Here is a 27,985-nt window from a genome sequence, read left to right as displayed (position 1 = left end):
GTACGAGCATGGAACAAAATTATCTTTTATTGTTAGAATACAGCTAAAGCTTCAATTGTATAGAGATTGGACTGTCATCCGCTGAAATTATTTCTGCTTGACTTCAGCGAATGGTTCAGTTTATACTGATTATTTTTCTACAAGATAGAAAACTTAACTATTTTCATCTACAGAACACAAGCTAGTCTCAGGAAATCCCGCCAGTAGGAGACATAGTCAAACAATTCCACTTTCACAAAGAGGCTGCAAAATCTGGAGCGAGGTTAACAAGGTTTTTGGCTGATTCCTTTGAAAAATGACTGAACCATGGTTTCTGTGAACTTGTGTGTTTAGGATTCGGTTACCCTTAAGATTCATTTTTTTTTCCCTGACAGAAAGTTGTCACCATATGTTTCAATTAACTCAGCCTAGAAACACGAAAAAATGAAATAAAACGTCAAATGAAACTTTCAATATAATTTGATCGATGAATCCATTCGCAAATTATACTTTTAGATCTTGTTTTTTTCCCCTGTGGTTTAAATTTGCTTTACATTAGCGAATCCCAATTTTTTTTTTCCTAAGACTGTCGTCGGTCATGATCAAAACCTAATTTAAGCGCTTAGCGGTTATCTACATCATCTATCTATCCTTAGCAACTGGGTTTACATATCTGACTGAGTTAACGGCACTTTAAAGAAAATCGCCGCGTTTTTAACGACTTAATGTTGATTATTTCATCTCTAGTTAGAGCACGAAAGAAATAAATTCTTGCTGAATTTATAACTGTCCTTCATTCTTGAACGGGTGCAGGCACTCAGAAATTACTGTAGGCATCGAATGAGTCTAAATACTCACTGAGAGCAGAGTAAATAAACTCATATTGATCCTGAAAGAATGAAAATCACTAGGTCAGCCATACATTCACAAGTGTATTTCAAGTTACTAGAAAAACCTCAAATAGACTGCTCGGCCATTCCAGTTCCTATAAGACCCTTCTGATCTATCTGACATAAGTCTTGGTTGGTTCAAATTGTACTTTCTATTGTTTCAAAACAAAACTTGTATCCTATAACATATGTTATTGACTGCCCACTCTCGCAGCCATGCAAGTAGAGAGCAAAATTAAATTCCAACCGAGAAATAAAAGCCAATTGCCCTCTTCTGTGACGGTTTTTAAGTTGCCTTGAATACCTCACAAAAAAAAATAACACACCTTTGTCTGGACCATGGCAGGTCTCTCAACTCTCAGCTGCTTCACAGTCTGGAAAACGTCTACCACACCTTCACTTTTTAACTGTCCGATTAAAATACTGAGGGCGCAGAACACTCCTGTGCGACCCACTCCAGCGCTGAAATGAGAAGTTGAAGATGAAGTTGAAGAAGAAAATAAACTTAGGGTCTGCTGTAAACTGCGCAAAATGTTGTCTTTCCACTAGCATTTATTAGCGAAGGGCAATACCTGATATTAACATGCTACAAGAGTTTTCATTGATTGATAAATTAACATTTAAATGAATATAACAGTTTATAACGAGCGTAGTAATTGAAATATTACTGCAAAGTGGTATATAGGATGAATAAAAATACATGAATGTGTGCAAATTGGTAACATTACAACGTGCGCGTTTCAATATACCCAGTGAGGCAAGCGAGTAATGCCAAAACCGACAAATTGATATGGCTGTCATTCCACTGTTAGGAATGAAAAGATCTTCCCTAGGGCCTTAATTGTCCACTTATAGTTACAGAGTATAAATGTTTTACAAAGGTGGAACGAGACTCAGGAGACAACGTTAGGACTAAGGAACACCAGTGAACTTAATAACGACTAAATGAGCATTTTTCAATTAGGACCAAAGCCAGACTATAATATATGCTTAATAATATTTTAATTATAAATACACACCTGCAGTGCACAGTAATCTTAGTGTTTTCTGACTGCTGCTGCCACCGTTGTACTTGCCCAATAAGATCGATCAAGCCAGTACCTGATTCTGGAGATCCTGAATCAGGCCATCCAGTGTAATGATACTGACGAACAACTCGCGATGCACTTTCCTGAAATATTGACAAGAGAAATGTGTGTGTTTGATAAATGCTGTCAGTAGAGATTTTAGGGTGCATGTGATCGCTTTGAAGAAGATAAAGCATGTCTTGGGAAATTGGCACGTTTTGTCATATTGCTATGGTCCTAAAAGCCTTTTATTAACTTAACCCCATTCTTCTCCTTCAATCTAGGAACCGCCATGGATGGATCTCCCCGTAACACACAAATTCTTGGCTAATTCCCTGACATTTTATTGGTAATAAACAGAAAGTTGCTGAAGATTAACTGAAGAGTCATCAGAACGAACCTTGGTATGGGTGAGTTTCATTTCTCTCATTGTGTAGTCTTCATAGGACGTCTCACTTGTCTTTTCCACTACCAAAGTGCCAATGTGCGCGGGCTTCTCTGCAGGCCAGTACTGGTGTACTTTGACCTGTACACATAAGATTAAGCTTTACAAATCGATTAAATCCAGAGTCAGATCAATTACATAGATAGACCTCCTACCCTATACAAGTTAATTCCCACTAAACGATGACTCGAAAGCTAAAGATATTTTAGTTGATGCTTAGTCATATCTTTTTTCCCTACAGCCGTTACGAGTAAATGGATGCATGTATCCATTCGCTGGTATTTAAATGAATATGTTTACATAAAGTTATGAGGAGTAACACTGCATGCATAGGACAACGAAGCATACAGCCGCTCACTAAGACCAACAAACTCTTATAATCAGGGGTCTTACTATACTTAGGAGGACCCATCTACAAGTAAAGAAGGCTTTTTTATAGGTCTCTCAGAAGTTGCTCACGAAAGTCGCCTTTTAGGAATACATACTTACCCATAACCGACATAGAATGGGGGTCACTTACCAATGTAAGGCATCTCTATTAACCCCTGCAAAAATAGCATCCCTAACAAAGAAGGTAACCTTTTTCTAGACTGATGGATTGATTGTTTTAGTTGATTGATAAATTGTCGGTTTATTGAGCATACCTTGTCACCTTCTGTTTCTTTTGATAACACGACTATGGTGGAAGATTCTTGTTCCCAAATCATGCGCCAGAAGTCTGGTATAGTATCAGGTATGGGTGCCTGAGTTGCAATGAATGCTCTCCTAGTCATGTAGCCATCAATGAAGTTAGCATTGATGTAATCAGAGCCTTCCACTCCTGAGATTACACTCAGTTTAACCCGGGTTTCATCATACGGTAACGCATTTGGATAACGATTCTTGGTCACGTTGCAGGCCATGCTAGCAGCCTGAGCTGTGAGCTGGGAAGTGTTGATGCAGCGACCTAGCCGGATGAACTCCTCATCCATCTCACTTTGGCCTAACAGCATAAAAAAATGACCTTCTCACATCAAATCGAACAGAGGATGAATAATACTCTCAAGGCCGACTGAGGTTGAGAGAAATTCGTTTGATCAGAGGAAATTTTTCGTGAAGTTTCATCATAAACCTTTTTTAAAGCCTTGCAACCAGAGGATGTTGCATAAGAAAACCGCTACATTTATAAAAACACAAGTGGAATGAAGCACCATCAATAAAATGGTTTTGTAATCGCCATTAAGCCTAGAACTCACAGAGTAGCCCTTCTATGGAGTTATTTCCAATTCGTAATATGAATTAGATAGGGGATTGACAGGATGGTAAATGCTGGGAAAGACACATACCGCTCGTTTGATTCACTTGCATGAGGTTCTTGATGTGAGATCTAAGATCATTCGCGTGTATTTCAGTGAATCCGGAATGAATGGCTTCCACCAGGACGTCATGAATCAAAATGTACTGCTCTTCAACTTGCACCATAAAATTTCTATCTTGTCGCAATGAGGTGACATATTCATAGACATCCACTGTTTTCTCTGCAGCAATGCGGCGCAGCATTGCGTCTACCACAATAAATGTACCAGTTCTGCCCACCCCGGCACTGCAGTGAACAACCTGAATGAAAATTCACTAATAATATATCGGAACTAATAAAGAACCAAATATACGTGCCTCTTTTAATAATATTTTTATTTCTGCAGTCAGTATTTGCTTAGGTTGTGGAAACTTTCCTCTCAGTCGTCACTTGTTTCAGAACAAGATGATAATCTCTTGTGCTCAGTTACAAGATGCAACATAACGATCACTGAGAGAGAGGAAAGTGGAATTTTTGTTTTTGTTTAAATTTTTCTAGAATGGAAGTTACCAATAATATTCCCAGTATGCAATGCGCCATTTACCTTACTAGAAAACATTTAGCTGACTGTACACCCCCTACCTCATTTAAATCCTTTCTCACCTCTTCCTGCGAAACGTAAGATAACTCACCATAGGCCCTGCGTCTGGAGGATTTGCTCTAGAGGCCTTTCTCACAAACGTGAGAAGTGAGGAAGGACTTTCGGGAACACCATGGTCAGGCCATACCGTGTAATGATACTGATTTACAGTTCGTTGTTCTGAGTTATTGGCGTGCTTTAGAGTCATGGTACGGATGGTGAATTCAGTGAGCTGCACCGTCTGCATCAAGGTTACTCGAATGTCACCATACGATTCTGCACCTTCTGATGGCCAATACTGGTGACACTTCAGGCGACCCTTCTCCTCCAAGTTTGTCACCTAGAATAGGGTGAACGGGCATACTTCAAGCGTTTTATGGTGAACTGTGTTAGGTTATTCACAGGGATGAAGGAATTGGGTGAGCACCTCATCTTTCCCAAATCCTCTCTCCGACTAGGATTATAGGCGGGCACTCGCAAATTGTCGAGGAAAACTGATAATATCGTACGGGTGAGGGGAAGGGGTGGGGGAGGAGTGGTGAAGCATCAATGGCTTAACATTTCATTCCGAAGAAATAATTCCTTTCTAAACGGTTCATGTTACAAAAACCACAGATTTTTACACACACAATCGACTGGAAAATTTTAATTCTGTAATATGTAAGAAATTCAAATTCTTTTAAAGATAGGCATGGAAAGATGTGACACTTTCTCTTATGGCTACGCTACACAATGCACGGTAAAATGAACATGACGCAACTAAATCATTACAAGTGATCTACGTTGATTATTACTTATTATCAGAAAGCACAAACCATGACGATTGTTTTTGTCCCTTGCTCCCAGACCATTCTCCAGAAGTCATCTGAAGTGTGTTCAAGTGGTCCTTGGGTGGCGATATATGCCTTATCCTTCTGATAACCGTCAAGGAAGTTGGCGTTAATGTAGTCAGAGCCCCGCACACCCTCGATTGGAGTCAATTTTACTCGGCTGTGGTCGTACGCAACGATATTGTTGTAACGGTTCTTGTGTTTGTTTTCCTCGGCCAAAGTGGCTTTGGAAGTAACATTTCCTTGAGAGCGTATAGCACCATACTCAACAGAAAATAAATCATCCTCTTGAAGGCGTTTCACGTGGTCTTCAAACTCCTCGACAGCTATTTCCCCTTCTGGATCGAAGTTTTCTAAGTTGAATAGAATAAAAATTATCAGTTTATTATTTCATTTGCACAAACAAAGGTTCTTTATCTAAATCTTTGAAGAGAGCCAATAAGCAGGTTGCTATCTTTCAATTCTATTCATGATAACATACGCACTCATGTACCGGTTCAGTAAACTGTCGCTTATGAAACCCCCCCCCCCCCCCCCCCACCGTTACATGCCCTTTTACTTGTAAATAGATATGCATCCAACTATAAGCGGCCTTTCATGTTTTGAGATAGGTAGGGAACTAGTTTTACAAAGACGTTTTGAAGCCTAATTAATCAAAAGGATAGAAGCCCCACCGCTTGTAAGTCTCCCCTACAACCCCTTTCGAGGTTTATAAGACCAGAACTTGTAAATTCAGTAATATTATTTTAAAGCAGCTCTTGTTAAACAAACTTAATGTACGAAAATGACTGTTGATTGTGCAACGATGGTACAAACATGGTTCACCATTATTATTAATTGTATATTTGAAATTCAATACCAATCCTCATAATTCGAACCCCCACTAATTCAAAATAGTCAGCGGAGCTAATTATAATTAAGTTCCAGTTTTCGAAGCTTATTCTCTGAGAAATAAATTTTGGAAGATGGAGAACGATGTCATGGGGAACAATGTCTCATGGAGATGCTCCCTTTAATATTGAGTTGGAGAACTAGACAACAGACTGTGTCTTAAAACCTGCTCGTGCGCTACGTAAAATAGTATCACAGACGACGACGAAAAGCTCTATCAAACATTGTTATCGTAAGGCAAATGGTTACAGTAATGTAACAGAAGCAAAACAAATTTTCGGCAAACCAAAAAGAGCCAATAACAAAGAAATTACATCAACCTAGAGATATTTAAACTAGGTGCTGAACTACAACATACCGTAACCTTGTTCTTCCAAAGATATCTCTTCGCCGTCGTCATTTGCATTATTCTGCCGTCGACCGCGTAACCAGACAATCACGATTCCGCCGACAACAACTACACACACTATGAACAGTCCTATAAATACTCCAACAACAATCAGGTGTTTGTTCTTCTTTCCAGGTGTTGGCTCTTCTTCTCTTGGAAGGGTTTTGGTTGTAAACTGAGAAAATCCCTCATCTTGATAATAACCATTTTCGCTAAGGGAACGTTGAAAAACAGCGTACTCCGTGTCGTCATCAAGCTTGCCATTAAAATACTCTGTATAGACTAAACGAAAAAAAGAAAGGAAAGTCGAAAACACTGAAAATTAAATGCAAGATTTGATATCCAAGTAACATGACAAAAGAGCCGCAGAACCCACCCCCAACATTCCTAACAAACCTTTGGGTCTTCCTACTAAAAGGGTAATTAATATTAGCAACTGAGTTGATGACATGAATTGGCTACCGTAAAGAATTTAAAAGCTGACGTGTAGGGCGTTAGACCTTCGCCATTCACTCTGACGAAGGGCTAACACTCGAAGCGTCAGCTTTGAAACTCTTAACGGTGGCCAATTTACGTCTTCAACTCATTTGACAATACTTATTACCCTGTTATATTCTTTCACTGATGCAGCACCACAGTTTCTTCAGAAAATTATCCACTCACCTTTCTTCCTACCAATAGTTTGACACCAAAAGTTGCATATTATTACTCGACTGGCGTTTTTTTTTTAAATACAATAGTGAGTGAAGGGGAGGGGAAAGTAAGATTCTCTGGATTGTCATGATCGTCTGAATAGTCTTGGAAAAGTTTTGCAATAATCGAGGCAATTTCGTGGAAATACTACCAAAACAATTGGGAGGTTTGGACGGAGCGCACTTTGATCCACACAGTAGTGTTCCCTTTAAATTTAAAGATCGCCACAATTTTCTTTATCTCTTGAGAACACCTCATGATCGCATGGAATCTAAGCTTAAGCAAGTTTAATTTATATAAAGGACGTTCAATTATTTAATTATTTTGCCCCTCTCCATTTCGATCGCTGTATTCATACAGACTGATGCAATCCAACAAGTAGGTAAGGAAATGCATATAACAAAATAGATACACGCAGTCAGCTAAATCAGTTTGTGAAACTTAAATCTGTATTTAAGTATAATTTGTAATTCAGATCAACTGGGAGAAAGTTTATGATTAAATTACTCACCTTCTATGTGCTTTCTTCTTGCCACAACACCACTTCCTCTTCCTCTTGAATAGTACTTCTCATCTCCAACAGGAAAGGTTTTACTCTGTTTGTTATCGTTAGAAAATTCAGCCGTAATGTAGGGTTCACCCTCCGATTTATTTTCATACCTTTTGATGACATTAACATACTCCTTATCTGATGGTTTTCCAGGATCTTTCCCTTCTTTTAGTGGTACGACGATGATTTGGTAGTAACTGAAATAAATAAAAAAGGTATTTATTAAGCAATGTAGAAAGTCAAAACCCAGTTTACTGGCATCCCATTAAAGTAAAAGAGGAATTAATGAAAAAAAGCGAATTCTCAAACGAGCAAACAAGTAAGGTTTTAACATGATATCTGCTTAAAAAAACTTTAGATGATAAAAGTGAAAACACGCAGTGACCTTATTAAAGTTATCACGACTAAGAAAAAAAAAAAAAGAAGCAAATTTCAATGACAGGGTTAACCCTTTAACTCCCACGGGTGACTGAGACAGAATTTCTCCATACCAAATTAATACACTATCAAACAGACAAGTGATGAGAATAAATAAAAATATCAGCTTGGGGATTATTAGTTGATTCAATACCAAATTCTCAGAACTAATATTATAAGAATTGTATGGCAGATAGTAAGGAGAATTGCTAATGAGATCCGGGCGTGAAAGGGTCAAAACTCCTTTAAGGAGATATTTGCATGTGATAATTGGGGTGATTCATTGAATTAACTTTAAGATTAGACTTTTGGAATCATTCACAATTCAATCTCGAGCTAGAAAAACCGACAAAAAAACCAGCAATATATGAAATAAACAATTCCAACCTGACTTTATCTCCATTACTCAAAATTTGCCAAGGTTTAAAGGCAACAGAAACTTCATTTGTCCCTACGTCGTCAGGATCCGGAGGGGTGGGTGGGTCTTCAACAAAGAGAAACACAGATAAATGCAAATCAAAAGGAATATTTAGAAATTACGTAATATTTAAATGTTCATGAGACGGTAAGTCCGGAAAATCGAATGCGAAGTAAGTGGGTAAATCATTTTTGGTAACGTTTAGTGTACTTCTGTCAGTATGGATTTACATCAATTATTACACAAGTCCTGCCATTGCATGTTGCCATAGTTATTATTGTCATTATTATCATTACTATTATAATTAACATTATCATTATTATAACAATCAACCAACCAAAACGATTATCATTATCATCATTTATTAAAGATTCAATAATGGGTGGCATCATTGTCTTTAAATAAAAAGTATATCACTCAATAGCTTTAGTTGCCTTAGGTCGTTCTTAAGATCTTTGCAGTACCCATTAGAAAGGCTATAAGTTAAAAAACCAATCATGCAAGGACCACTTACCTTTTTCACGAAAGGATGAAAATGCTTGCTCATTGTTCAAGGTGGTTCAATCACAAAAGGAGCGAAGGATACTTTCCTTTATTTCCCGATATTTTGAATTTTTTTTAAAAGATCCTTTCATGAAATTATTTGTCTTTTCCTTTTTCTCAGACTTGAACAACAAGAGGATACGCAACGTTTTTTGTTGAGCACGTCTTTTGTTTCTCATAGTTATCATTGTCACTATTACCATTATTATTACTTTCAATATTATTATTATTGTAATCCTTTTTATCCTTGTTAATGTAATTATTATCATCAATATTATTAAAAAGAGAAGAAATCAGAACATTCGTCACTTGTGTTCATGCTACATTTTATCTTGCCCTTTTTTTTAATTCAAGATTTACGAAAAAAATAACAAAGATGGTATTATTTTTTGAACAATTATAAAACGTCAAAAAGTTATTGCTTTTTTTAATTAAATTTTTATTATTAAAATCATTGTTATCATCATTATTAGCTATTTAGTTTGTTTCTCTCACCTTTCGTTTTAGCCTCCGTGGGTTTACTTCGTGGACCTTCACCTTTGTCAGTTGCAGCCGAAATGTTAAAGGAGTACGTGGTCGATGCTCTGAGCCCATTTATTACCACTTTTTCTCTATATCTTCCCACTTTCCTTTGTATTTCTTCCTCGCCATCCGTATACCTTATGACATAATTAGTGAGGTAGCCATTCAAATTACGCTCAGGAACAGGTTTCCATGCCAATTCAATACTAGTGCTGTTCTTTGTTGTTGCAGAGATCCATTCCGGTGCCTCGGAAGGTACTGAAAAGCATATAATCAATTTTAAGGAGAAAACATGTACAATAAAATACAAGCGATATACTAAAAGTTAACGTCAGGTCGGTCACTGGATTTATTATATGACCCGTGAGGCCCCGCGTGTGCAATCCCATTAAAAAAATAGAGAAGCCTTGACTGTGCTCTATTCTGTTAGAAAGCATGCAGGAAGCGGCTAGAGCATGAAAGAAGTGTAGGGAGAAACACTCGCCAACGTTTCGTGTTTTTCCCCACTTCTTGAGTGCTCTAGCCGCTTCCTAAGGGCTTTGCAACAGAACAGAGCACGGTCAAGGCTTCTCTATTTGTTTTATAATAAAGAATCCGTTAAATTCTCCAAGCATCACTTTCAACTTTCAAAACAAACTTTATTTCCAAAGCGAACAACAGTGTCGTCAGCATGCTTTACAATCTAACATAAGCCAATAAGAATCGCTGTAAGAATGTATCAAATAATCTGATTAGCTGTACGAGACTAAAGCTGTCAAAAATGTCAAACCATCAGAGTTAAAAAATCATCAAAGTTCACATTCTGCGATAATTTACAAACTTAAATAGTTTGGCAGGTCGAATTTAACACTTTTGCCTGAAATTTTTAAGTCACTGATACAGAATCTTATAGTGAAATGTTCAGTGAACTTCAGCCGAATTATGGCTCTTTAAAACACGCGAGTTTTTTCACATGACAAGGTAGAAAACAAACTGTTCAAGGCGAGTTTTTTATAAATGAACGACAGCCGAATTCACCGGAACATGATGATCGCTCGGAATGACAGTGCCGCAAAACTCGGCTGCAGTGACTGATGTGGCTTTCCACTTAACGCATCGGAAAGCATATCAGAGCAAGCTCCTATTTTTTTCACTCGAAGGACGGCCGATAAAGTTTCTGATGCTTGCTTCCCTGCAATGACCGGAGATCGCCATGACGAGCGAGCGGCGATGGACCTCAGCATGATCATATTCGCTCTGACACCGTCATGATTAGTATGAATTTTAACAGATATGCCAGTTTGGTTATATTTGTCATCATTCCTGTTTTGTTCTGTTTTTGAACACAAAACTTTAAATGGTATACGAGTGTTAGCTGTGTTTGATTTTTATTACCGTATGTAAGCTTGCAATCTAACTGAGCGTGAAAACCTTTTAAACTCGGACTGTCTATTTTGTTCTCCCTTTGAGGATTTTCGCCCTGCTCACGTTTTAATAACATAAATTAATACGGAGACACGATTAATATTCTCAAACAAATAAGTTAAAAAATAGAGCAAAGAAACAAAAAATGCGCACAACAGTCATGTTTTGATACTGTCGGAGTTGCTCCGGCTTAAGAGAAAAGTAAGATAGGTGCGTATTGGTTGCATATTAATGATTACATAGCTTAGTATATTTTGAGCACTTTGTCGACGGACATCTTCTAAACAATTGGACGACTGTCTAAGCAACTCACCATCTTCGTCTGTGTTTCTCTCCTTAATTACACTCCCACGGCTGACACCCTTGCTGTTGAAGGCCTGTATGGCAAACTGGTATGGTGTGTACTTATCAAGAGACGCTAGTACTAAAAACGTGATATCCATTCTGTTAACAGTTCTGTTCTTCCATGGTACCTCTGGCTCGCTTTTTCTCTTGTACAGGATGTAATAGCCCAGAATATCACCTCTAGCGTCTTCCTTAGTGAGCATCTAGATGACAATGATAATACTAAACTGTGATAAGGGAGCCGAGTACATTAAAATCAATCAACAAAGGTATCAAACTGCCATTAATTTTAATATGTTGAGTAATAATTTACTCACACGGCATTTTAATCATGCTCCACAATTTCCTTTCGGTTTCCAGTCTCTCCAAGCGATAATGATGAATGATGATGAATATTAATATCTTTTAGCCACAATTACTTGATAAATATACTAAATGCAACATCACTTCCTAAATTGTATTACAATACAATGCGATAAATTCATTTCTTTAGCTCCTGCGGTCAGTTCAAAAAATGTTTATGCATTCATTGTAATGTTAGCACAGTTGTGACCACTCGGAACCATAGTGAATTGGTAAATAAGTCACCAAAAGTGTCCAACCTGCCCGCTGCGCATGTCTTAGTGTTCTCTTTTTCTGAGTGTTATAGAGCACAGCTATTTAAAAAAAACTTTTGATAACGGTGTCAGTGGAGCAGGAAACTCTAATAAATGCTAGGTAAAAAAAGTGGGTCTACTACCTGCCAAGAAACGTTAACAGCAGTAGAATTGAGGACAGTCACGTTAAAAGGTGGAGCGGAGCGTGGTTCTGTAAACAAATAATAGCACATTTCTCCCAGTGAGTTACAAGAAATATATAGAATTGAAGTATAGAGTTTTTCTAACAAAGCCCAATGGTATAATAGCAATACATTTACAGTAAAAAAGTCAACTCAAGGCATAGGTAAAGCCTAGTGCAGAGTTAAAAAATATCGAACAAAACATTGCAAAAAACACAAAAAAACAAACAGACAAATGACACGAAGTAAATGTAAGACAAGTGGTAAAAGCTCAACACTAACTTAATCAATTTATCAGTTGCCGAAGAAATCTTCAAAATACAGGTATATGATAGAATTTATCAAATGAAAAGGAATTTAAAATATTAGAAAAAGAGCACCTTCTTCTTCGGTGGTAACATTTATTACAGAGCTGTAGTGACTAGAACCAATCATGTTCCTGGCAGACACCCTGAGGTAATATGTTGTCCAAGGAAGCAGCTCTTTGATAGAAACTCTTGTGGAGTAAATCACACAATTATTCTTTAAGAGTGTTCCTTGACATATGGCATCTCTGAAAGTCTGCTTATCTTCTTTGATTTCCACTGTGTAGTTCTGAGTGGCGCTGTTTCCATTAGAACCAGCCGTCCAGGAGACATTCACTTCCCGTGAAGCTCTCGAGATCACTTTGACATCCTTTGGTGGGTCTGGTACATCTGCAGGAAAAAAACAAACAAACAAACAAACAAACAAAAAAAGAAACAAAAAAGAACAAGAAATTAGAATTACCGTCAACGATTTCTAAAAGTCTCCACCGAAAAGCTAAGGACAGGTTATAGAGGGCAATTAGCATTATTAAATGTTGTCTTTTTTTCCTTTGGCAACGTTTCCTCTCATACCATACTACGGCATACAGCTTATGAACGCAACAAAGGAATTTAATAAAATATTGCATGTCACAGCAATACAGGGCATTTGAAACTACACTGGGTAATATCTGAAAACATTTCTAGCGAATTTACTCACACTGCACTGTGAGGGTAGCTGCAGATGAATATGCTATATTCTTGCTGTTTTCAGCTACACATCTGCACCAGACATGTTTGCCGCTTGACGTAATTCGCAACCCAAGAAAGTGTCCTTAAGAGCCACAGTACAAAACTGGCGACCTTGAATTTATCTAAACTGGGAAGCTTAAAAGCCGCTGTTTAACTAACCGTTAACCTTTTTCGAACCATAACATTACGGCCTTTTTTTTGGGACTATCGAGCCCTACTTAATGATCCCAATAACTCGTTGTCTCATGAATATTCCGCTTACTTACACTGAACATCTACAACAGCAGCCATAGACGTATCATTTCCAAGGCTGTTGTTCGCCACACATCGGTATGCTCCGCTGTCTACTCGGCTCGCTTTGGTAATTGCCAACTTCTTTTTGTCTGCTGAAAAGCTGATCCTGGAATTGTTGCTAATGTCAGATCCATCTTTGGTCCATGATAGAGTAGGGAGCGGATATCCAGTAGCATTACAGTGTAACGTAACGTTTTCTCCTTCTGTTTTTGTCACATTACTAGGATGAGTGGTAATCTCACTTTTATCTACAATTGTAAAACAATTGCAATGAACATTAGCAACACTAGTTATAAGTGTCGACATCTTTTTGAATTCGACAATTCAATGGTCGTTCATGTTTACAGCAGACATGGCTGAACCAATTGAAATGACCTGCAAGAACAATATGACTGTTTTTCCAGACTCTCGAGCTCACTTTCTACCGAATAAGTTACAAGAATTCAATGAATACTCACTGGGCCCCACTGAAAACCGCCTTGGCGAGTTGGGTTCCTTCATGAAAAATCGTTATTATTATTATTATTATCATTATTATTGCTATTATTATTATTTTTATTATTATTATTTTTAATACTTACATTCTACAGCTAATGTAGCAGCGTCTGAGCTGGCATTACCAATGCTGTTGTTAGCCACACAATGGTATTTTCCTCTGTCTGTTCTGTTCACATTTATTATCCTCAACTCGTTGCTTTCTGCTGAATAACTGATCCTGGAATTATTGCCAATAGAATGTCCATCTTTTTTCCATGATATTGCTGGTAATGGATTTCCAGTCGCGTTACAATAAAAGGTGGTGTTTTGTCCTTCCTTCACCGTGTCATTAGAGGGATCAGTGATAATTTCCGGTTCATCTGAAAACGAAATAGATAGACGGATATGAATTTTATCCTGGTTCCTCATTCACTCAGTATCTCTTTAAAAATGGTACTCGGTTAATTATTCTGAACGGTATTCACCTTTTCCAACGAAAAAAATTCCCACTTCAAAGCAAACCCGTTTACGCTGATCATAAAGAAACAGGAGAATACATAAAAGATTGGACGTTGGAGGACGATCGATATCTTAAAAGACAATCCAATGAACTCACATTTCACATTTAATTTAGCAGCTTTTGTTGTGTCGTTCCCAAGTTTGTTGCTAGCCACACATCTGTATTCTCCCCTGTCCTTTCTGTTCACATTTGTTATCGTCAAAACTCTATTGACAACTGAAAAACTGATCCTCGAATTGCTAGTTATAGCCGATTCATCTTTAGTCCAGGATGTTGTCGGTGATGGATTTGCAGTAGAATTACAAGAAAAGGTCACGTTTCCTCCTTCTTTTATATCCACACTTTTAGGATGAGAAGTAATCTCAGGTTTATCTGCAATTTTGAAATTGATCTTGTTAGCAAAGGGCAAATAACTGATAAACAAAGCGTCAGCATAGAAATGCATACATGACTGTACATCCTTTTTTTCTGCTATTAAAAAAATCATATGATGAAAGATGTACTGCAGAGGGTAGGAGCAAATGCTATTCAAAGGCCATGTTTATTAGACAAAAAGTTGACTACAGCGGAAACAAAAATAAAGGGTGAATTGGAGAAAAAAGTGTGAAAGCTTCTGACAGTCGACACTGATTATCAAAACGCAACTCATACCTTGGTAAGAAAATAGAATACAGTAATGATATGAGAACTTACATTGGATGTCAACAGTAGCAACGTTTGAGGTATCATTTCCCAAGCTGTTGTTCGCTACACATCGGTAGTGGCCGTTGTCTGTTCTGTTCACATTTGATAGGGTCAGCAGCCTGTTATGTATTGAAAACCTGATCCTAGAATTGTTGTTTAAGGGAGATCCATCTTTGGTCCATAATATTATCGGTGTTGGGTTTCCAGTGGCATTACAAAATAAAGTTAACTTATTCCCCTCTTCTTTTGTGACTTTCGCTTGAGGATGAGAGACAATTTCAGCTCGAACTGCAATTAAAAATAAAATTTACATTGCAAAGTACTAACACGAAAGCATAAATATAACATGATAACAAATTTCGTCATACGACCGCTTGGCTCGCGGTTTGCTTTTTCAGCTTTGCTCCACAGTCAGACAACTGCCTGATCATTCTTCAATCTTTCGGTGAAAGGACATAAAGTGGTGCTACAAAAAGAAGCTCTTTAAGAAGAAAGGCTGCATAACGACAGATAATAATATGCTTAACCACACAATAGTTGTACTACGTACAAGAAACGGTTCCAATTTAGAATGTATGTTGCGATATCGCTTACAAACAAACAGCCACTATGTACACTAACGTACGACTAGTCACTTCCCATCGTGGCAATTTTCTCCTCGTAAAAAACATGAACTAGACCAAGAGTAAGCATGTCAGTAATTAGTTTGAAAATCATCGGAATACTTTCGGGTCAAAATAAGTATTTTGAATGAAAAGCGAGTGAAAAATGTGTACTTCTCGAAGTATATCTTGTAATACAAACTAAGCTTACCTCGGTAAGAAGTTAAAAGCAATGAATTCGATCAAAATTTACTGCATTTAAGCGGGTTAGCGGATTTAATTGAGATAATCACGCGAGAAAAATGAAACAATCGAATTAAATTACAATATAGAAATATTTTACTTAAGGTTAGGTATATACAATCCGCTTACATAGTAATATCATCACTTACATAGTGAATATCACCGCTAGTGCTTATACATACAATGGCTAATTTGAGTCACTTACACTGAACATTAATCGTGGAAGCGTTAGTAGTATCCGTTCCAACTATGTTTTTCGCTTGACATGTGTAATCGTCGCCACTGTCTATTCTGTTCACATTCCTTATTGTCAACTGTTCATGGCTTGGTGACAAAATGGTACTGAAGCTGTTATTTATAGGATATCCATTCTTGTTCCATGCTATTGTTGGAGCTGGATTTCCGGTAGCGTTACAATATAAAGTCACGTTTTGACCTTCTCTTGTTGTGATATTTTGAGGATGCGTCGCGATGTCAGGTTTATCTGGGGATAAATACAGTATTATCATTAAAAAAATTAATACAAATTTTCATGTTCAAGTAATAGTAGTTGCTTTCCAAACGTATTTAACAGTTCTCACCTTGTCCGTCGTTTAATTTACTGCTCAAGATAATTAACATATATACATACGTGTTACTCTGACCAAAACAAGAGAAAAGGAATTTGGAGGGCTGGCTAAAGTTGTTTAATTTATTGCTTATGATTAAAATATATATATTGCGATGGGGAAATAAAAAGAGAGACTATACATTCATCCCTACAAGCCTGTTTCGTGATTGTTCACTCATCAAGGGATTTTATTGTTACGAATATTCGTACCATCGTTTATGTACTTTACAAATTTGCATAATGGGCGTGTCGGTGAATTTCGATGCTTAGTTCAAGTTGGTGGGTGGTACGGATATTCTTATCAATAAAATCCCCTGATGAGTGAGCACGAAACAGGCTTGTAGGGATGAAAGTATAGTCTCTCTGTTTTTTTCCCCTATCGCAACACACATCGCGCTCTATTCCTACGTATTGAGCGCTGTATCAATACTTCCTAATTCGCTCCAGGTTAAGACTTGTCGAGCACTTTACGATAATCCGCAATGGAAAAATTCGATTTTGGCTACTCCACAAAGAATATTTCTCTACCATCGCAAAACGACTTCTTACAACGCCTCGTCGAAAAAAAACCAGCAGTTTCTACCCAGAATGCGCTGGAAAGCTTACTTCTTCCTCAACCCTGATGCGACCACCCACTCCAAAGACACATACGGCTTCAAGTCTATCAAGAACCCCCCTCCGATCGACGAGCTAAAGAAATTTGAAGATGATATGCTAAAAATAATACAATCGACGAAATTAAAACAAGTAAACAACCCTTTTCTCAACAAACTCAAAGACGACATCGAACGCATAAAAACGAAACCAAGCTACTCATCGCCGCTGACAAAACAACGAACTTTTACAAACTTGAACCATCAATATACAACGATCTACTGGAGCAAAATATCACAAAGTCCTACAAAAAAGCACAACCCAATACCACACGAGCCATCCATTGAGAAAACAAAAACATCATAACGAAACTAGCCTTGGATGACAGGGTGGACATCACAGCTAACAAAGATTCATAACACTGAAAGACCACAAACCAAACTTCGCTGACAAACCGATCTGCCGCATAATCAACCCCACAAAATCCGAGATAGGCAGAATCAGCAAAAATTCCTCAACAGAATCAACGGCAAAATCACGAGAGCATGCAAATTCAACCAATTGAAAAACACGGCATCCGTGATCGAGCTACAACGGGACCGAAACATGCGAGCTAGTAAGAAGTTTCCTCCTTTCCCAACTGCAGAAAGTCAACATCAACATCGGACTTTACAGAGACGACGGATTGGCCATTTCAAACACCATACCGAGAGACACAGAAAACATCAAAAAAGAAATATTTCGCATCTTCAATCATAATGGACTACGTATCACCATCGAAGCCAACAAGCAGACCATCAATTTCTTAGACGTCACTTTCAACTTGAACAAAAACACCACATTAAAATACGTCCACCGCGAGAGCACTACCCACCAACTACCACAAAGAACTTACCCGACGGCATCAACAAAAGATTGTCATCCATTACATCTGACAAAGTATCGTTCGACCAAGCCGCTCCTCCATACCAAAAAGCACTCGACGAATGCGGATACCAGTACACTCTACACTACGAACCACCCACGACTAACAAACGAAAAAACAGACAACACAACAATATAGTCTGGTACTACCACCCATTTAGTAAAAACGTCAGTACCAATATCGAACACAGATCTCTTACCCTTGTAGACAAGCACTCCCCAAAAGACCACAAACTTAGAAAAATCTTTAATCGTAACACCATCAAGATCAGTTACAGCTGCATGAATAACACTAAACAGATCATCGACAACCACAACAAACGCATTTCAAATTCATCCAAATACATCAATGACACCGCAGATAACACCAACACAAAAGACACAAAAAATTGCAGCTGCCGACCGAAGAACACATGCCTACTTAACGAAAACTGCCTCCAATCATCTCTAATCTACCAAGCCACCATCAAACGTAAGGACGACGGCACCACTGAAACATGCATCGGACTTAGAAAACAGAAACCCCACCGCATCATTGCGACATACGAAACACAGAAACTATACCAAACTCAGCAAACATATCTGGACCCTTAAAGAAAATAACTTTAAACACTTTATGTCATGGCGCATCCTTTCATCAAGATCACCCTACAACATCGCAAACAAAAGATGCAACCTCTGCCCCAAAGAAAAATTGCTCATCATCCGCCGACCCGAATTATCATCACTCAACAAACGTAATGAACTCTTGTCCACGTGCCGCCACATAAACGAAGCGTTCATGCGTGACAATTGAACTAGGCATCGAAATTAACCGACCTTTTCCGAACGAATTAACGTAAAAATACAAATAAATCATTATTTAGAAAAAATCACTTTTGGTAATCTCTGACTGGTTTTGAAGCGAACAGTTTATATGCTTGTAATATTTCAAAAAAAGGCAAAACTGAAAAGTAGCTTCAGCAGTAAAGGGCGACATACAGGATACTGAAAACGTCCATCGAAAAAATCGTAAACATGGCTTGTGACTTGTGCAAAGCTTCATAAAAGAGGGAGTTCGGAGGGTTAAAAGAAGGCAGGAATTTAGGAAACAACCTGTATGCGCACTTCACAATTAATAGCCTTGTCTCACTTCTGTTAACAGTACATAATTGTACGGATAGTGCTTTACTTACATTGTACATCTAATATGACAATTATCGAGGTATCATTTCCAAGTTGATTATGGGCGACACATAGGTATCCTCCGCTGTCTTTTCTGTTCACATCTGTTATCGTCAGAAGCGAGTTGTTTGCTGAAAAATTTATCCTGTTGCTTCTTTTCACAGTATTTTTAACTTTATACCATGAAAACTGTGGCTCTGGATTTCCAGTTGCATTACAAGTTAAGGTCACATTATTTCTTTCTGTTTCCGTAACATTCTGCGGATGTTTTGTTATCTCAGGGCGATCTGAAATGTACAAACAAACCATCTTAACGAGGCTATGCACATGTTCAAATTCTTGAACATTTTTGCGTATATCTTGAACAGGTGTTCAGTACAGTTTTTACAAAATGATGGTGATATAATGTAGTTATCAAACGTGTTTTACATGGAGCAATTTCTTTCTCTAGTGGTTATTACTAATAGCTGTCATTTAAGATGTGCTCACTTCGGAAGTATTTACATTTTTAACCCTTTAACTCCCAGATCAAATTTGTAATTCTCCATACTGGCAACCATAAAAATTCTTATAATGTTAGTTCAGAGAATTTAGTACTGGATCAAATAATTATACCCTTATTACTTGTCTGCTTAATATTGCGTTTACACTGTAAGGAGAAATTCTCTCTTGGTCACTCATGGGAGTTAAAAGGGTTAAAGTATATTCCCGACCACCTTGTTACGGCCATTCAAGGGAGAGTTTGTTCTCCGATTAAATTATTTCCTACGTCCTTTTTGTAATTCTTTTTCGAGGACTCGAAAAAAGAAGATTTTAAAATATCCATTTCCCTGTAGACGTTACCTAAAGTTATTTTCTGTAAGTGAGGCTTCGCATGTTATAATGTTCTGTTCTGTTTGTAAACGATATCTTTAAAAAACACAATGAACTCACATTTCACATTCAATTCAGCAGCTTTTGATGTATCGTTTCCAAGTTTGTTGCTCGCCACACATCTGTATTTTCCACTGTCCTTTCTGCTGACATTCGTTATCGTCAAAACTTTATTGTCAACTGACAAACTGATCCTCGACTTGTTAGTAATAGGAGATTCATCTTTAAACCATGATGTTCTCGGTGATGGATTTGCAGTAGCATTGCAAGAAAAGTTCACGTTTTTTCCTTCCTTTACAGCCACACTTTCAGGATGGGTAGTAATCCCAGGTTTATCTGCAATTTTTTAAACCATCTGGTTAGCAAAGGGTAAATGAATAATCGACAAAAAGTCTAAAAAAAAATGCATACATGACTGAACATTCGTGTTCTGTTATAAGAAAATCGTATGAGGAAAGGTGTTTTGAAGAGCCTATGAGCGAATGCTATTAAAAGGCCATATTAATTACACGATAATTATGACAAAAGTTGACTATACCGGAAACAAAAAATTCGAATTAGAGAAAAAAAAAGCGTGAAAGCTGCTGCCAGTAGACGCTGAGTATCAAAACGCTACTCATACCCTGGTAAGAGAAGGTAAAGTATTCTTACCAGTACAGAAGTTAGATGAGAACTTACATTGGATGTCAACAGTAGTAACGTTTGAGGTATCATTTCCAAGGCTGTTGTTCGCCACACATCGGTAGTGGCCGCTGTCTGTTCTGTTCACATTTGATATGATCAACAGCCTGCCAGGTATTGAAAAACTGATCCTGGAATTGTTGCTTATAGAAGATCCATCTTTGGTCCACAATATTATCGGTGTTGGGTTTCCAGTGGCATTACAAAATAAAGTCAAATTACTTCCCTCTTCTTTTGTGACATTCGCTTGAGGATGAGAGACGATCTCAGCTCGAACTGCAATTTCAGAAAAAATTTACTTCGCAAAGGACTAACACGAAAGCATCAATATAACATAATAACAAATTTCGTTATGCGACCGCTTGGCTCGCGGTTTGCTTTTTCAGCGTATCTTTGCTCCACAGTCAGACAACTGACTGATCATTCCTCAATATTTCGGTGAAAGGACATAACGTGATGCTACAAAAAGAAGCTCTTTATGAAGAAAGCCTGCATAACGTCAGATAATAACATGCTTAACCTTACAATAGTTGTACTGCGTACAAGAAACGGTTCCAATTTAGAATATATGTTACCACATCGCTTACTAACAAACAACTATATACACTAACGTACGATAGCAACTAGCATTTTCAAAATACAGAAACTAGTCACTTCCCATCGAGGCAATTATCTCATCGTAAAACATAAACTAGACCAAGAGTAAGCATGTCAGTAATTAGCTTGAAAATCATCGGAATTCTTTCGGTCAAAATGAGTATTTTGAATGAAATGCGAGGATAAAATGTATAATTCTCGAAGTATATGTTGGTAATCTAAACTAAGCTTACCTAGGTAAGAAATTAAAAGCAATGAATTCGATCAAATTTACTGTATTTAAGCGGGTTAGCAGATTTAATCGAGAAAATCACACGAGTAAAATGAAACATTCGAATTACAATATCAAAACATTTTGCTTAAGTTTATGGACTGAAACAGTGAATCTCAACAAATTCAGGTTAACAAGATCCTTTTCTCGCACTACAGAGAATTCAATCCGCTTACATTGTGAATATCCGGAGATTTAAACTGATACAATCGATGCGCAGCCAGGGCCTATACCTCGTATGTGGAAGTCAACGAGGTTGATTTCCACTCCCAAATCTGTTAAAATTCTGTCTTCGAATAATGGAAAATGCCTTTTATCTCCTTGAGTAGATGAATAAAACGCTAACAGTAACAGGACGAAGAATCAGCGAAAAAGACGCCCCCTGAAGGTAAAAATTCAGGCACGAAGATCGTCCATACTAAAAAAGCATAGGTTGATCCAAAGAAAGAAGAAAGAACTGCCAATGAAAAAATAATTACTGCTTAAGCTGCAAAAGCAATTACAATGAGGTATCCATATGACACGTATTCTGATTGGCTGAAACAGCGTGCTTAATCAGAGTAGATTTTCTGTCGAACTTGAGGGAACCAAGTAAATATTCGACATTCCATGATGGATTTCTGGCACATCCAAAGGCTTACTAATGCTTATTCATGTACAATGGCTAATTTAAATTACTTACACTGAACATTAATCGTGGAAGCGTTAGAAGTATCCGTTCCAACTGAGTTATTCGCTCGACATATGTAATTGCCACTGTCTATTCTGTTCACATTCCTTATAGTCAACTGTTCGTGGCCTGGAGACAAAATGATGCTGGAGTCGTTACTTATAGGATATTCATTCTTGTACCATGATATTGTCAGAGCTGGATTTCCAGTAGCGTTACAATATAAAGTCACGTTTTGACCTTCTCTTGTTCTGATATTGTGAGGATGCGTCGCGATCTCAGGTTTATCTGTGAATAAATACAGTATTTGTGAAAGCTTGATTACAAAAAAAAATTATTATAAATATCAATTTCGAGTTATAGCCATTTTTTTTCTAAATGTATCAAACAGTACACAACTTGTTCGCTGTTTAATTTATTGCTTATAATTAATTTATATATAAGTGTTGCGATAGGGGAAAGAACAGAGAGACTATACTCTCATCCCTACAAGCCTGTTTCGTGATTGCTCACTCATCAGAGGATTTTATTGTTAGGAATATTCGTACCATCGTTTATAAACTTTACAAATTTGCATAATAGGAAAGTGATTTTATTTTAGCCCTCTGTGTCATACTTTCATTCACTTGAGCTCAGTTTACTTAAATATGTTTTGCTGGTGTGAATGGATATTAACTAGACTATGCTCTGTGGAATTAAACAATTCAGCGAGACAGATGACTCATCTGAATAAAGAGAAACGTTTCCGTGCGTAATCCGGGGCTTACAATTCGATTATCGTTCGGTCTCCATTTAAGATAGCGAAAACTGAAGTGTAATGAACGTAAGAATACAAATAAATCATTACTTAGGAAAAATCCCTTTTGGTAATCTCTGACTTGTTTTGAAGCGAACAGTATATATGCTTGTAATATTTCAAAAAAATGGCAAAGCTGAAACGTAGCTTCAGCAGCAAAGGAGGACATGCAGGATACTGAAAATCTCCATAGAAAAAATGTAAACATGGGTCGTGACTTGCAACGCTTATAAAACAGACAGTTCGAAAAGTTAAAAAAGGGCACGAACTTATGAAATAACCTGAAAGCGCACTTCGCTGTAAGCCTTGTCTCGCGTCTGTTAACAGTACATAATTGTATTAATAGTGTTTTACTTACATTGCACATCTAATATGACAATTATCGAGGTATCGTTTCCAAGTTGATTATGGGCGACACACAGGTATCCTCCGCTGTCTTCTCTGTTCACATCTGTTATCGTCAGGTGCGAGTTTTCTGCTGACACATTAATCCTGTTGTTTCTTTTCACAGTATTTTCAACTTTATACCATGAAAACTGGGGCTCTGGATTTCCGGTAGCATTACAAGTTAAGGTCACATTATTTCTTTCTGTTACCGTAACATTCTGCGGATGTTTTGTTATCTCAGGGCGATCTGAAATGCACAAAGAAACTCTCTTAGCAAGGCTATGCGTAGAAATTGTTTTCACGATTATGTTACTATACAACAAGTTGTGGTCAAATTCTTGAACAAAAATTTTTGCGTATATCTTGAACAAGTGTTCAGAACAGTTTTTAGCAAGATGATCGAGGTATAATGAAGTCATCAAACGTGTTTTACATGGATAAATCTCTTTATTTGGTAGATATTTCTAATAGCTGTCATGTAAGATGTGCTCACTTCCAAATTTTTTAACCCTCTAACTCCCAGATCAAATTTGTAATTCTCCTCAATGCCAACCGTGAAATTCTTATAATGTTAGTTAAGAGAATTTAGTATTTTATCAAATAGTTATTCCCTGATCGCTATTTTTCTTTATTTTTCTTCAACAGCCTGTTATGTTTTGAAAACCTGATTCTGGAATTGTTGTTTGTGGGAGATCCATCTTTGGTCCATAATATTATCGGTCCTGGGTTTCCAGTGGCATTACAAAATAAAGTCAAATTACTTCCCTCTTCTTTTGTGACATTCACATGAGGATGAGAGACGATCTCAGCTCGAACTGCAATTTGGATAAAATTTTACTTTGAAAGGACTACCACGAAAGCATAAAAATGACATGTCAACAAATTACGTTATGTGACCAATTGGCTCGCGGTTTGCTTTTTCAGCGTATCTTTGCTTCACAGTCAGACAACTGACTGATCATTGCTCAATCTTTCGTTTCAAGGAAATAAAGTGGTGCTAGAAAAGGAAGCTCTTTATGGAGAAAGGCTGCATAATGTCAGATAGTAACATGCTCAACTAAACATAAGTTGTACTGGGTACAAGAAACGGTTGCAATTTATAATGTATGTTGTGATATCATTTACAAACAACCCAGCCACTAAAAGCCAAATTTAAAAAAAAATTTACGTCCGATGGCAACTAACATTTTCAAAGTACAGTAACCAATCACTTCCCATTGAGACAAAATCTCTTCGTAAAACATGAAACAGACTAAGAGTAAGTATATCAGTAGTTAGTTAGAAAACCATCGGAATTCTTTCGGGTCAAAATGAGTATTTTAAATGAAAAGCGAGTGTAAAATTTGTAATTATCGAAGCACATCTAGGGAAAATAAACTAAGCTTACCTTGGTAAGAAATTAAAAGCAATGAATTCGATCCATCTTTTATGTATTTAAGCGGGTTAGCAGATTTAATCGAGGCAATTACACAAGAAAAATTAAACATTTGAATTAAATTACAATATCGAAATATCTTGCTTAAGGTAATGGACTGAAACAGTGAATCTCAACAAATTTAGCTTAACAAGGTCCTTAACTCACACTCGAGAGAATTCAATCTATTTGCATTGTGAATATCCAAATATTTAAACTGATGAAATCAATGCGCGGCCAGGGCCTATACCTCATATATGGAAGTCAACGAGGTTGATTTCCGCTTCCAAATCTTTTAAAATTCTGTCTTCGAATAATGAAAAATGTCTTTTACCTCCTTGAGCAGATGAATAAAACACTAACAGTGATAGGAGGAAGAACCAGTGAAAAAGACGCACTCTGATAGTAAAAATTCCGGCAAGAAGATCGTCCATACTAAGAAAGCATAGTTTGATCCAAAAGGAAGAAGACAGAACGGCCGATAAAAAAAAAAATAATTGTTGCTAGAGCTGCAAAAGAAATTATAATGAGGTATCTATAGGATAAGCATTCTGATTGGCTGAAAGAGCTTGCTAAATCAGAATGAATTGTTCGGCCGAGCTTAAGGGAGCCAAGTAAATTCTCGACATTTCGGATGGATCAATGGCACGTCAAAAGGACTGCTAGTGCTTATTCATGTACAATGACTAATTGAAGTCACTTACACTGAACATTAATCGTGGAAGCGTTAGAAGTATCCGTTCCAACTCTGTTTTTCGCTTGACATATGTAATCGCCACTGTCTATTCTGTTCACATTCCTTATTGTCAACTGTTCATGGCTTGGTGACAAATGGTGCTGAAGCTGTTATTTATAGGATATCCATTCTTGTACCATGATATTGTTGGAGCTGGATTTCCAGTAGCGTTACAATATAAAGTCACGTTTTGACCTTCTCTAGTTGTGATATTTTGAGGATGCGTCGCGATCTCAGGTTTATCTGTGGATATTTACAGTATTATCATTAAAAAAATTGTTATAGAAAATAATACAAATTTTCATGTTCATTAAATAGTAATTGCTTTCCAAACGTATTTAAGAGAGGATGTCAGCATCCATCGAACAAATTTGAATTATTGTGGCAAGTCGCCCAAAATTCATTTTCTTCCCTACTTTCGTATTTTGTAGCCCAATATGTTCTTATAATTGTGGTGTAGTTTTTTGGTGAAAATATATTTCAGTTTTCGAGAAATGATTTTTTTCGTTCGACCGCTCAAATATGCAAATTTTCATCGTGAATATTACCCGAGTTGTGTGACCTCATGTAACGAATTTACTTGACCTCCGATATTTCTGTTAACATAACCCCTTGTTTTTTCATCTAAACTTAATCCCCTGTCATTATTGAAGCTGGAAAAGAAATATTTATTATATTTTTTTGGTGAATATTTTTGTCTGACATACTTTTTCTATGTCGAAAAGTAGCATCAAAACAAAGACAGTTTTAACAATGACCGATACGACAGAATCTACTGAGCTTCTAGCTTTTAAAAGACAAAAGGATGGTTATAAAGTTACTGTAAAAATTTCCTTGTTTATTTGTGTCGTTCTATCGTGAGATGAACTCAAAGTTCGGCAAAACTTACTTGCTAGCGACTATGAAATATTTGGTTTGGAAGGTGACAGTAACTCATGAGCAGTTTTCAAGGACTATCTTGTTGTAAATGTGGTACGGGAGAAAACGTTCTCGTCAGCTGGAGGGGTAAAATCGTATTTTTACCTTATGGTTTCAAATTTGATAGAGCGACTCAAACCAATGAGTGATTAATAAACGTTACTGTTGAAAACTGGACCGAGAGTGTCACGTGGATTTTTGTATGTTTCTTACCCCCCACGAATTGAACTTTGAACTCTTGATGAAAACTCTAAAAAGGAAAATGAAAAGGAATGCGTGAAAGCTGTCTTGTATATTGTTATTCTGGAATACAGTCTTTATTCGAAGTTGTCCTGTTGTATACGTTTTATACAGTTACTGAAGGAAATATTCTCCACCAACTGGCTAGTTCAACTCGTTATCATTTACCTTTAATTATGATCATTGTCGTATCCCGAGTGCTGTCTAAAATATTCGTGACTTTACAGGTGTAATTTTCCCCTTCCTTTAGGGAAGCTGCAGTGATTGACAACTGTATTTGACTCTCATTGAAAGATGGAATTTTCACTCTTGAATCATTAATCAGCACTGAAGTATTTCCAGCAATCACAGTTCTGTCTTTTATCCATTGCACTTGAGACACTGGTGGCGACGCTTCATACCGACATATCAGCCGGATATTGCTACCTTTGGCCATATATTGCTCCTGATCGCCATCATTTGTAACCTCGGGTTCAACTGAAGAGTAAATAGCGTCGGTGTTAGAGCTAATAAATAATTCGTGTGGCATTCGTAATAACGTGTGGCATGCAAATCTCGCTTTGTAGCTTTGTTAATGTCGACCTACATTTAACTTTTTAACAAACAAACGATCATCAGTCGACGCCCCATTAATTTCCCAACAGGCAAGTACTGGACAAGGTAACGAACAAAATGAAATAGATCCGATAAAATTTTCAATGAAATAAGTAAGAAAAAAATATTTGAGAAAAGACTACAGCTGCACTACCCATTTCGGCATCAAAAACGTGCATCCAAAGGAAAATTGTGCTTCTGGTTAAAATAAACGACCGTTTCATATGATATGACCACTTTATAATTAAGGCTCCAGGATGTCAATGTAACTGATAAAGATTATAAATACAGTTATAACCAGTAAGACCTGAAAATAGAACAGTGTACGACACTTACAAAGAACATTCACTTTGAAATTTGAGGTATCATTTCCAACTCTATTTATCGCCACACATCGGTATTCACCGCTGTCCGTTCTGCTTGTATTCGTTATCGTCAATATCTTATTGCCTAACGAAAAGTTGATCCTAGAATTGCTCTGTATGAGAAATCCATCTTTGACCCAGGATATTGATGGTTCTGGATTTCCAGTAGCGTTACAAGACAGGGTTATATTTTCTCCCTCCATTTGAGTTTTCCCTTC

The 27,985-nt window shown here is 37.3% G+C and overlaps 1 protein-coding gene across 1 annotated transcript; it reads right to left on the bottom strand.

Annotated features, from left to right (window-relative positions):
- Positions 1-11: 11 nt before the first annotated feature.
- Positions 12-27,985, bottom strand: LOC113683252 (receptor-type tyrosine-protein phosphatase S). The gene is made up of 28 exons (XM_089186403.1): positions 27,739-27,985; positions 27,116-27,285; positions 25,619-25,757; positions 23,472-23,747; positions 22,330-22,605; positions 20,777-21,055; positions 20,159-20,434; positions 19,237-19,512; positions 16,139-16,417; positions 15,098-15,376; positions 14,501-14,776; positions 13,989-14,264; positions 13,380-13,655; positions 12,457-12,771; positions 12,038-12,105; positions 11,267-11,501; positions 9,523-9,807; positions 8,454-8,550; positions 7,611-7,846; positions 6,377-6,688; positions 5,113-5,480; positions 4,350-4,637; positions 3,707-3,977; positions 3,026-3,363; positions 2,337-2,462; positions 1,889-2,040; positions 1,196-1,331; positions 12-868 (listed from the first exon to the last, which is right to left on the bottom strand). Exons 1-28 carry the CDS (start codon positions 27,968-27,970, stop codon positions 797-799), a joined length of 6,609 nt encoding a protein of 2,202 aa, XP_089042529.1. The 5' UTR covers positions 27,971-27,985; the 3' UTR covers positions 12-796.

Source organism: Pocillopora damicornis, chromosome 11 (assembly GCF_964200805.1).
Source record: "Pocillopora damicornis chromosome 11, jaPocDami1.2, whole genome shotgun sequence".
Classification (NCBI taxonomy): Eukaryota; Metazoa; Cnidaria; class Anthozoa; order Scleractinia; family Pocilloporidae; genus Pocillopora; species Pocillopora damicornis.
This window is presented reverse-complemented; position numbering and strand designations above follow the sequence as displayed.

Coding starts and splice junctions, on each gene's coding strand:
- LOC113683252 (XM_089186403.1), bottom strand. CDS start 27,970: ATGGAGGGAGAAAATATAACCCTGTCTTGTAACGCTACTGGAAATCCA. Junction 14,265..14,500: donor TGCTAAATTAAATGTGAAAT/GTGAGTTCATTG, acceptor TTTCGTTTTCAG/ATGAACCGGAAATTATCACT. Junction 9,808..11,266: donor GAGAAACACAGACGAAGATG/GTGAGTTGCTTA, acceptor TATGCTTTTCAG/TACCTTCCGAGGCACCGGAA.